The sequence below is a fragment of the Sinocyclocheilus anshuiensis genome, unplaced genomic scaffold (assembly GCF_001515605.1).
Source record: "Sinocyclocheilus anshuiensis isolate Anshui unplaced genomic scaffold, SAMN03320099.WGS_v1.1 scaffold697, whole genome shotgun sequence".
NCBI classification, from domain to species: Eukaryota; Metazoa; Chordata; class Actinopteri; order Cypriniformes; family Cyprinidae; genus Sinocyclocheilus; species Sinocyclocheilus anshuiensis.
Genome location: NW_015538036.1, coordinates 2575758 through 2587106, shown reverse-complemented (window position 1 = coordinate 2587106; position 11349 = coordinate 2575758). Strand labels below are relative to the sequence as shown.

Below are 11349 nucleotides of genomic sequence, written 5' to 3'. Positions count from 1 at the left end.
AAATTATACAATCTAATTTAGTTTAAAAACTGCTCATGTTGCATGTATGCTGCATCTTTGTTTGGATCAAGATTAAAATGCAGTGGTTGCCTCTCATTTTAAATGGAAAGAGCACAGACAAAGCCTAGCTTGTTTATATGAAGAGAGTTATTTTATTTGTGTTACTTATTTATTTTATTCGGGGCTTGTTTTAAAATTTCAATATACAAAATAATGATCTTTAAAAAAGCATCATATGACCCCTTTAAATCTAATTTTGTTAAAAAAAAATTGTGAATCGAATCGTGAAATCAAAATTGTGAATCGAATCGAATCGTGAGTTGAGTGAATCGTTACATCCCTAATATGTATACATATTTTACATTTTCAATATTAAAATGATAATTTATTAATAAATTATGTTATTACCCTAATAAAGCATACAAATGCAAAGACCATACAAGGCATACAAGAGTGCTTATTAAATGGCTAAAAGGAAAATTGAATGTAGTTTAAACAACACTTGTCACTCAGCTAATTCTGTCTACATTATTGTTGACTCACAGTAAGCTCGTTGATGCAGAGCGCTGAAACGGGAGCCCGATGGCCCCTCAGCTGGGTGACGAAAGACAGCTTATTCAGGTCCCAAATGATGCACGTACGGTCCCGAGAGCCACTCACGATGATGTGGTAAGCTGATGACGCTGTGAGATATGTAACTGCATCTGTGTGGCCCAGAAGAGCCTGGAAACATGAACATATATATTAATCAATGCATAAAACATTACAATTAAATAACATTCATTTATAAAGAGCAAGTAGGTGTAGCAAACAAGTCTAAAGGAAAACTTAGTTTTAAAAAGCAAATTGAGTATATAAAAAAAAAAATCTATCAAACAAGCCGCATTAAAACAAATATAAAACAAACCTGTTTGAGTGTGAGGCTCTTGGCTTTCTCTTTGGAAGTCCCGGTCTCCCATACACAGATAGCAGTGCTTAATCCTCCAGTAATGACCAGTTTGGGATTGAGGCAGATAGCACACATGATCTGCCCCCACTCAGACAGGCACTCATATACTACAACCGCCTATGAGACAAACGCAACACATGAACATCAGTCAACTGATATGGAAAATGAAATACACAGAATAAACCAAAAACACAAGCTTAAACTTTGTCTTAATTAGTTCACAAGGAAGGTGAAAATCACATTTCAAAAACATTTCAAGGTTTCCACAACACCTGTTTTCAACATATTTATGACAATGATAAAAAATGTTTCTTAAGCACCAAATCAACATAGAATGTTTACTGAAGGATATGAATGATTTCCACTGTGACACAGTAGACTGGAGTAATGGCTGCTAAAAATTCAGCTTTGCCATCACAGCCACAAGTTACACTTTAAAATGTATTAAAATAGAAAACAGTTATTTTAAAATCTAATACTATTTCACAATATTTTACTGTATTCTCAATCAAATAAATGCAGCCTTGGTGAATATTAGAGAATTCTTTCAAAAAAGATCATAAACTATTACAGACCCCAAACCTTTCAATTGTAGAGTGGTTATAAATATGCAAAGTTTTGCAGATGCTCTTTTCCCAAATGCATTTCAGGATCTGACAGCCGTTCACAGCAGATGCTGAAAACATGAGCAAACAGAAGAACTTGTATGTTGCGAATGACCTTGTCAGACTCATAGTTGGAGAGGCGGCAGCTGAGGTCCGCATAGCCCCAGGCGAAGGTTTTATTCCAGGCAGGAGGAACCAACACCTTGTTCTGCTCAACAGCCAGAATGCCCTTGTCAGTGCACACTATCTGACCCACTGGCTCCTTCAGCTCTGTAAAACACACATGACACACACAGAGCTCATTAAAATGTTCTCCACTGTATGGCCAGAGATGCTAGCAATATTTTACACAAATTATTCCTGAATAGGGTTGGGTATCATTTGGGTTTTTTTTCGATACCGGTGCCAAATCAATACTTTTAAAATGGTTCCGGTGCCTGAACCGATACTTATTCAAAAAGAAATAAATAAAAATTCCCCCAAAAATGATGGATTGGCCATTAGCACTATAAACACATGATGTCTGATTCATTCATACTGGACGCCAGAGGGCGCCCTCGCACAGAAAATCCACATATCCCAGGGGTGGCGAACGTCGGTCCTGGAGAGCCGCATCCCTGCAGAGTTTTGTTTCAACCCTAATCAAACACACCTGAACAAGCTAATCAAGGTCTGAAGGGTTACTAGAAAGCTACAGGCAGGTGAGTTTTACTTAGGGTTGGAGCTGAACGCTGCAGGGCTGCGGCTCTCCAGGACCGGAGTTCGCCACCCCTGACATATCCAGTCACAGAATTAGCAGAACTCATGACCCTCCAGGAAATCCCTTATATGGATAAAGGCATGGCTATTATAGCTGTAACTGAGTAAACAGAACATTATAAACGTTTTGAATGATAAAACAAAGACAATAAACTCTAGACTGCGTCAATATAGTTTATCTATGTTATTCAAGCCATCTCTGGTATTTTCATAATAATTAAGTATATTTATAATTCATTGCTAATCGATGTATTCTTTTTAAAGTAGCCTATGGAACATATTTTCTGCCTCATTCTGTGACAAGAAGCCACATCAGATCACAAAAGGAAGCATTTGACTGATGTTGTGGAGTAAAAAGGTTATAATGTTCTCTTTTGTTGTACAACAGGTTTAGAAATGTGAATACAAGGGAAGTTTAGCTTTAGGCATTTTTATTTAAGCATGTTTAGCTTAGTTAACGGAAGGCTACCTGCTGCCATCAGAGCAAGTGTAATTACTGCATTCACGCTCTCCTCGGATGCTCTCATTTCCCGAGTTGTGCTTTTAAGTCGGAATGTGAAAACAACATGGACACTCTCGTTACTACAAAGATGTGTTGGATTTGTATTATTAGAGCTTTCCGACTTGAGTTCATTTTCTCAGTCGGGAAATTATTTTTCACATGTGGTGCCGGTGATGATGCTTCTCATATCTGTTTCGGAGAACCAGAGGGCAAATATTTAAATCGATCACTCAGGCATGGCACCGAAATGAGGCACCGAAATCTGCGTTATGATTCGGTTCTAGTACATACTGGTTAAATAGGTACCGGTGCCATATTGGTACCGGGTTGCTATACCCAACCCTATTCCTGAACAAACAAGTTTAAACAAATAAAACCATACATGAATAAATTGTTGATCTGGCTTTGATTGAGCTCTGTGATCATCACAGAGCATGTAATGCCACTGTATCCCTCCATCGAATTTGCATTACCTTTGACAGGTGTGAGAGAGGGCCGCAAGTTGTCCAGATGATGGAAGAAGATTTTGTCCAAACTGGAGTTAAGTGTAACAGGTACACCAGGTACCTCTCCGTTTGACTTACTGCGCACTCGCTTTGGAGGATGGGGCTTCTTAAAAAGCTAAAAGAGAAGAAACCGGTGTTAAACTGGATACTAAGCAAAATTGCATTAAATACAAAATAACAAAACAAAAGGCATCTGCAAATAAATGAAGCTAGAGATTTTTTCAGAACCAAATTTCCTTTCAATGACTTTTAACCAGTTGGTGTCAGGTGATTTTTAGTAGAAATATAAAGTCAGTTTTCCTCAAATTGGCACAGGCAACCACTGACGTAGTTCATGACATTTTCAGTAATGAAATTGCAAACCTGTTTTGGGATCTGGCCAAAGTTGTTGATGAATCCAATGGTAGCGGTTTCTTTAAGTGGGTCATTAATGTTGTAGATGTCCACCTGGCCCTCATAGAAGAGATGGTGGAAGACATTGACTGCTTCCACCGCTGGAGGACCCTGCTGCTTGTAACCAAAGATCAGATCGATCCATTCATGCAGATGGGCGCTGACATAGTCACACTCCAAAGCCTGAAAAAACACACACAGTCCTTAAAGGTTATAACTCTGTTACTGAAAGTGGCCTTCAGTTATTCTCTGACATTTACTGCAATGAAACAATAAAACACAGAGCCCCTTTCTGACTGCCGGCTTTATCAGGGGATGATGTATTTTGATGTCAATTACCTCTCTGTGAACCCTGATGAACTCTCTCGGGTCTCCTTTTGCCCACGGAGGCAGAATCACATCTCCAAGCTTGGTGCCATTCTGTTTACTCCCTTTAGAAAAGACCAATCAAATAAAACACACGTGAAGAAAAAAAAACAACAACAAAAAAAGAGAGATTGTATGTAGGGTACAGATGAGGCTAGCTGTCAATCTCATTCTAACCAAGATCGAAGTTGTTGGAATTGAGCAGGAACTCAGGAAGGTAGAAGAACTCCGGAATGAGTTCCTTCACATCAGCCATGTTGTGTTTGGAAGCAGAGAGCCAAGCCTCTCGTATGCTGTTAAACATTCGGTCTGCCAGATCAAAATGTCCTCCCTAAAAACACAGAATGAAACTCACATATAACCAACAGCTTCAATCTTTCTTGAAACTAGATCAGCTGTTCGCACTATGGATGATAACTATAACTATAACATTTTAATAATTGGTATTAATTATATGAGAAAAGAAAGGTCTACACCACAGGTATAAAGGCACAGAGGAACTATACAGTTTTTTCCCCCCAGAAGATTGACAGCCCATCAGGATATATAACTTTAAAGAGCTTGAGCATTTAAAGTAGCAGGCAGCATGCACTTTTAACAAACAGAACATTATTGTTGTGGACACTAATATAGTTATCATTATAGCTATTGTTTTTGGTGTGAACGGGCCTTCACTGTCTGTTAATAACAACCTCTTTTCACACAAAGGAATATCTTTATTAATGCTTGGAAACAGTAGCCTTGGTTGGGGAAAAAAACACTGTAAATATTTGTGAGGTTGCGGAAGATGCTATGTTTATTGTGGAAACAGCTGGTCTTCCATTCTGCTCTTCCACTTTTGTTTGTTTTTTGGTTTTGACTGTGGATGATTTATTTAGTAACATGCATTGCAAAATATATTTCCACCAGCATAAAAATGGATGTTGAAGAATAAAAGAACAATGACAAGACTGCCCAGTTCAAGACTGTCCAATCTAGCCACATGAAGGTTTGTGGTTGGTAAGAAAAACTTTAAACAACAACTAAAACACTGAGTAAAGAGAAGAAAGCAACAAATGAAGAAAAGAGCGGACCATGTAGGACTAACCTGAAGCCTGAGAAAGATCTGTGTGAAAGGCTCCATTCTGACCAGATATGAGGCCACAATCATTGCAGAGGAGTAATGAGTGCCATAATGATATGCTGGAGTCTCGCCTGCGAAGAAACAAAAACATGTTTAAAAAGTCTCAGCATAACAAGCACAGCTAACAGAGGGTTATTAACAGGGGTCTCTGACTCACCATTAGGATCCTCCCAGTCTTTGAATCTTTTCTTGTACTGGATCAGTCTGTCATCTGTCTGAGCTCCCATGGGTTTGGATAAGTTTCGGAATGTCTTTGGATTGTTGAGGTCCAGTTCCTGTGGAATAAATCAAGATTTTTACCTTGGAAAACTGAAGCTCAGACTGCAAAAGAAAAGACACTTAACTGATACAAATTCCCCAAACAGAATGCCAATATATTGCTGACAGAATATCGGACTTTTGAAACACTGTAGTTCTCAACATTTTGTGCTGTAGGACTTATTACAAGGAATGATCAAAAACAAGTTTGTACCTCAGAGTCAAAGTCTGCCAGGATCCATGGAAAGACTGGATACTGCATCAGGTCATTATATGACCTGCCAGCCAGTGTGTTGAGATGCATCAAATACTGGAAATTACTGATTTCACCTCTCTGCAAATAAAGAGTCTTTCATAAGCAACACTGAACAAGAAAACAAAACAAACAGACAAAAACCTTAAAGTGAAGATACCACACCTCCCATCTTTGGGTCACTGACTTCTCGCCGACCAGCGTACTGAGAAGACCAGACCTATTTACCAAGAAACACGCATATGAATGTTTATTTTAATAAATTTGGTAAATAAACTCTAAATTCACTTCATAATCTTGTAATGTGAGGGTAACATACCCTTGCTCCACACTGGTGTTGGGACGTTGCCCAGAGACAGATTCTGAGCTGTCGGCTAGTGAAGGAACAACTGCCAGGAACCTAGAAAACATGATTTGGCTGTGTGTAAAAAATATGTTTTTTTCTGAGGTACTTCAACAATTAAATTACTATTAAAAACTACTATTACTATTAAAAACTGCTATTAATATGTTTCAGCAAGAATGCATTAAAGGGATAGTTCATCCAAAAATAAATCTTTTGTGCTCAACAGAAGAAAGAAACTCATACAGGCTTACAATGACATGAGGGTGAGTAAATGATGACAAAACTTGTTTTTGGGTGAACTATCCCTTTAAGTTGATGAAAAGTGACAGTAAAGAAACTTATAATGTTACAAAAGATTTCAGTTATTAAATGTTGCTCTTTTGAACTTTCAATTCATCAAGTAGTCCTCAGAAAAAAAAATTCAGTTTCCATTAAAATGTTCAGCAGTCAACTGTTTTCATCAGTGATAATGTTTTCTGAGCTTGAAATCAGCATATTAGAATGATTTCTGAAGAATTATGTAACACTGAAAACTGGAGAAAAGGCTGATGAAAATCAGCTTTTCCATTACAGGAATAAATTACATTTAAAATATATTAAAGGGTTAGTTCACCCAAAAATGAAAATTGGCTTGTGTTTTACTCACCCCCGAAGCATCCTAGGTGTATATGACTTTCTTCTTTCAGACGAATCCAGTCGGGGTTATATTAAAAATTGTCCTGGCTATTCCAAGCTCTTGTGCTTCTAATTCGTGACCGGCGTTTTGTTTTGTTGTCTCTCCGCGTTCGTCACTAATCACGCAACGCCAACGTGCAACGACATCCGCCGGAACGACTTCCGCGTATGACAGTTGGCGGAAGTGATATAAAAGTGTTTATTATGTTTGAAATATGGATATTTTTCTTTCAAAAACGCATGAATTCACTACAGAAGGCCTTTATTCACACCCCAGAGCCGTGTGAAGCACGTTTTATTATGAATGCACACGCTTTATTTGGCGACTTGTGGCCTGTTCAACTGCAACACCCGCTGACTGCAATGATAGAGCTTGGAATAGCCAGGACAATTTTTAATATGACCCCGACTGGATTCGTCGGAAAGAAGAAAGTCATATACACCTAGGATGCTTCGGGGGTGAGTAAAACACAAGCCAATTTTCATTTTTGGGTGAACTAACCCTTTAAACTGAAAAAAAAGTTGTTTTAAATTGTAAAAATATTTCACAGTGTTAAAGTTTTTACAGCATTTAAGAAGCATATGAGACTTCAAACACACATAACGGGTAAATTTACTCCATGAGCTGCATCTTAATGCAGTCTATTACAGTTGCGTATGAATGTGTGGTACACCTGCTCTAATATAGTCAAATTTCACAATGATTTGCTGCCAAAATGGGGAGCTGCAGTGCATGACAAAATCTCAGAAAATGTCAGGAATTTATTTAGATTGTCAACCTTTTAAATTCTTAATTGCTGAGTGTGACAACATTTGGCAGAAGCGTACAAGATTTCATCTAAAATTGTCAGAAAGTGTGACATCCACAACCAAAACAGAGCTGTTTTGTGCCAGCTAGTGGGATGCTGCCTTAAAAGGCAACAGTGTTTACAATACCTTTGATACACTTTGTTCCGGACTCCTTTTTGGAAAGCCAACAGATAATTTCTTCCATCTCCGGAAAACACTTCTACTGCCATGGGCTGTGATGAAGACAGCAAAGCATAACTTCATTATTGCCATTAACATGAAAGCTGCCCAGTGTGTTATTTGGGTCCAAGCAAAGAATCAAGCCAAATGGTTTGTTTGCACACCTGAAGCAAGTAGCGACGTTTGTGCACCTCTCTGATGTCTTCGTAAGCAAAGATGCTACAGGTTCGTTTCAGCTGACTCTTGCTCTGCCGGGCCCCTCGGGGGATGATAGGCTCATGCATACTGCAAATGTCACAAAAACAAGCAGCGTATAGACCCAATGCAACCACTAAAACAGTGGTTCTTAACCAGGGGGCCTCAGCAAAATGACTTACATTATTAAGCCAATTATCATCAATATATTAAAATAATCTAAAAATAACCACAGAATGCATTCACACAATGAATTGTAGGTTAATTAATGGGAAATATCAATACTTCCTGTTTCTTTTAATGAAAAACATTTACCAGATTTGTCACAATTCTAAGAAATAGAAATTCTAAGAAATAGAAAAGGAATAATAGAATGAACAATAGAATGATAGACAGATCAAACAAAAGATAGATAGAATAGCTAAATGGTAGATCGAACGTATGAACGATAAATAAATGGAGAACAACAGAATGACAGACCAAACGGCAGAGGGACAGACAGATACCAGATAATCTGCCAGAAGTGAGTCTTTCTAATTTTTTTTGAAGGGCAGAATCCAAAATATAAATTCTTACTTTGCAGGGAGTGTCTCAATGTCTCTAATCTCTCTGGTGGCTGTCATTGTGAAGCCATCAATCACATAGAAATGTTCTTTCCCAAATAAGAGCAGCCCTTCACTGGTGTCCAGACCTTGAACTCGAGCACAGCGATACATGTGCTGGATCTATCCCAACACACACAGCAAACACATTCTCAGTACACTTTATATTAATCAGTTCAAATTCAAAAAGCAAAATAAACCTAAACATCCAACCAGACAGATATTACTAATTATTTCCCTCATACTGATCGAGGATAATGAGAGCAGTAAATGACTGACTGCTGTTAGAACAGTAATGATCAATACAAAGCTTCAGATTAGAAAGCTTTCACCCTAATTTCCAAAGCCACATTGTTGCGTTGACAACAGAGCCTGGCAGTAAAAGAAGCTGCAGTTGTTAAACAGTGTGACAAGGATGTGGCTGTGGTGTGCTGCAGACCTTCTCTCCCTCCTCCAGCAGGCGGAGCAGCGTGGTGTTGTCAGTTTTCTGCTCCTCGTCCATAGCTCCTGACTCCAGCAACTCCTGCAGCTGGTCTTGACTGTCCTCATCAGCTCCATCCGCTGTAGAGCGGGACCGCTTTAAAGGGGCCTTAACCAGACCTAAAACACAACACAGCACACTGAGTCAATCCATACAACACGCTCATAATATTACATTCTCATTAGTTTCAATAGATAGACAATCAGATCATTCAGAAGCCAGTTTCGTCCATTTAGTTTGAAGAGGTGGTAGAATTTCTAGTTACTAGTAGTTCATTTTTGAAGAAGGGAAAAAATCATTGTATTAATAATAGTATTTGTTTTATGTAGTAGTTTCATTGTATCAAGTAATAGAGAGCATTATCATGTTAAAATGACCTTTGACCCTTGCGATGGTGTCCTCTCCATGTTCAGGCTCCTGCTGTGTGGTTTCTCCCTCTGTGTTCTGCTCTATGGAGTGCTGATACATCCCCGGGTTCCCTGACAGCAGCCGCATGTAATACTCCTTACTGTCGTAGCTTATCGCTCGTCTGTAGCGCGCCGGTTTCTGGAAGGGTTGAAATTTAATGCTAACGATTTAATTTAGTCCTTGTTAACTCTTCTTTCGTGTTTATATCAGTCATGATGAAAACGACCTTTATGATAAAAATACAATCTTGGAAGTCAGTGACAGCAAGAGGAATCCAGTCAGAGGCATGCAAACACAGTTTAGGCTCAGCACAGACACGTGTTCATCACTCCTTAAGAATCCCACGCTGACAACTCACATATAGTACATAATTCATATCTAAACACAATTAATACTCACCCACAATGCAAATTTTAAGCATTTAAACAGTTATATCAGCTGGTTTTCAAGATTACACATTCAGTCATGTGACCAAACATTTTAACTGGAACTGCATGCAAATTTAATTTTTGATTTTAGAGAGAAAAACAACCTGCATGGTCATGTTGTATATCAAATTTCTACTAAAATATCTATATACAAGGATATATCTACATCTAGGAAAATGAAATGTATAATTTCCGAACAACTGGCAACAGAAAACAGAACTGTGATCTGTTTGTGATCTGGCCAACTGGGCCAGATGTAGTGACACTGGCTCAACCAATGGAGGGAGTTTAGGGCGGGTATACAGTATCTGTTTGCTGAACAATGGAAGATGTGTGATGTATGTGAAATGGTCTTTATTTTTGCAGTTCTGTTTGGTGCCAGTAGTGGTGCAGAATTTATTTATTTCAGCTCTCAAACTACAACATGAATACCAATAATTAGTGAGTTATAAGAGTAGCATGGATTACAAGGGATTAGCAAATGGGAGGGGTGGAGCTGTCCTAAACCTAATTTTCTAGAGGTATGAAATATTTACAACAGGAATGACAGCAGAGAAAACATCTCCAAACAGCGTTTTAAGCATTCTGCAGAGGCGTCAATCCACATATGCCTCCTCATTACGTGGCAGACAAATGCAGAAGGTCTGGGACATTTATTTTACACTTAATGCGGCAATGCAGATGTTCAAGACTGTAGTTTAGGCACACTTCAGTTTGTACCTGGACTGGTATGTTAACCATTGCACCCATTAATGGCACCTGTGATTGATTCTGAAAAAGGAAAAATGGGCAATAAGGCAAGAGGAGCGTTGTGTTTGCATTTCACTTATGTGAAGTCATTGCCATCATATAACATCTCCAGGACACTACGCTCCATAAGACTAGTAAGTCAAATCTCAAATAACTGCCATGATGACTTTTGTTCTACCCGCTTAAATGATAGAAGTACAATCTATAAAGACTGTGTCTGTTCCCTGAATAGTGAAGTCAAAATATAAATTTAATGCAGGATCTAGAAAAATTCTGATCGTGATTAAACCAGAAAAATGTAAAATTTTTAAAGTTGGGGCTCCTAAACATTAGATCACTCTCACCCAAAGCAGTTATTGTAAATGAAATGATCACAGATAATAGTTTTGATGTACTCTGCTTGACTGAAACCTGGCTAAAACCAAATGATTATATTGGTCTAAATGAGTCTACTCCACCAAGCTACTGTTATAAGCATGAGCCCCGTCAGACTCGTCGTGGCGGCAGTGTTGCAACAATATATAGTGATATTCTCAATGTTACTCAGAAGACAGGATACAGGTTTAACTCATTCGAAATACTTATGCTTAATGTTACACTGTCAGATATGCAAAATAAATGTATCGTATCTCTTGCTCTGGCTACTGTGTATAGACCACCAGGGCCGTATACAGATTTCCTAAAAGAATTTGCAGATTTCCTCTCAGACCTATTGGTTACTGTTGATAAAGCGCTAATTGTCGGAGATTTTAACATTCACGTTGATAATACAAATGATGCA

General features: G+C 38.4%; 1 protein-coding gene across 1 annotated transcript in view; it reads right to left on the bottom strand.

The window, feature by feature from the left end:
• Positions 1-11349, bottom strand: part of wdfy3 (WD repeat and FYVE domain containing 3) — a 75676-nt gene that overhangs the window by 6303 nt on the left and 58024 nt on the right. Inside the window, exons 43-60 of the mRNA XM_016477539.1 lie at positions 10539-10589; positions 9360-9528; positions 8941-9101; positions 8476-8624; positions 7869-7989; positions 7672-7757; positions 6034-6114; positions 5880-5934; positions 5676-5795; positions 5361-5478; positions 5168-5274; positions 4258-4411; positions 4054-4145; positions 3685-3897; positions 3289-3436; positions 1670-1824; positions 908-1066; positions 544-723 (exon numbers count right to left, since the gene is read on the bottom strand). Coding sequence (XP_016333025.1) covers positions 544-723; positions 908-1066; positions 1670-1824; positions 3289-3436; positions 3685-3897; positions 4054-4145; positions 4258-4411; positions 5168-5274; positions 5361-5478; positions 5676-5795; positions 5880-5934; positions 6034-6114; positions 7672-7757; positions 7869-7989; positions 8476-8624; positions 8941-9101; positions 9360-9528; positions 10539-10589 — 2319 coding nt within the window. The remainder of the gene's footprint in view (positions 1-543; positions 724-907; positions 1067-1669; positions 1825-3288; positions 3437-3684; positions 3898-4053; positions 4146-4257; positions 4412-5167; positions 5275-5360; positions 5479-5675; positions 5796-5879; positions 5935-6033; positions 6115-7671; positions 7758-7868; positions 7990-8475; positions 8625-8940; positions 9102-9359; positions 9529-10538; positions 10590-11349) is intronic.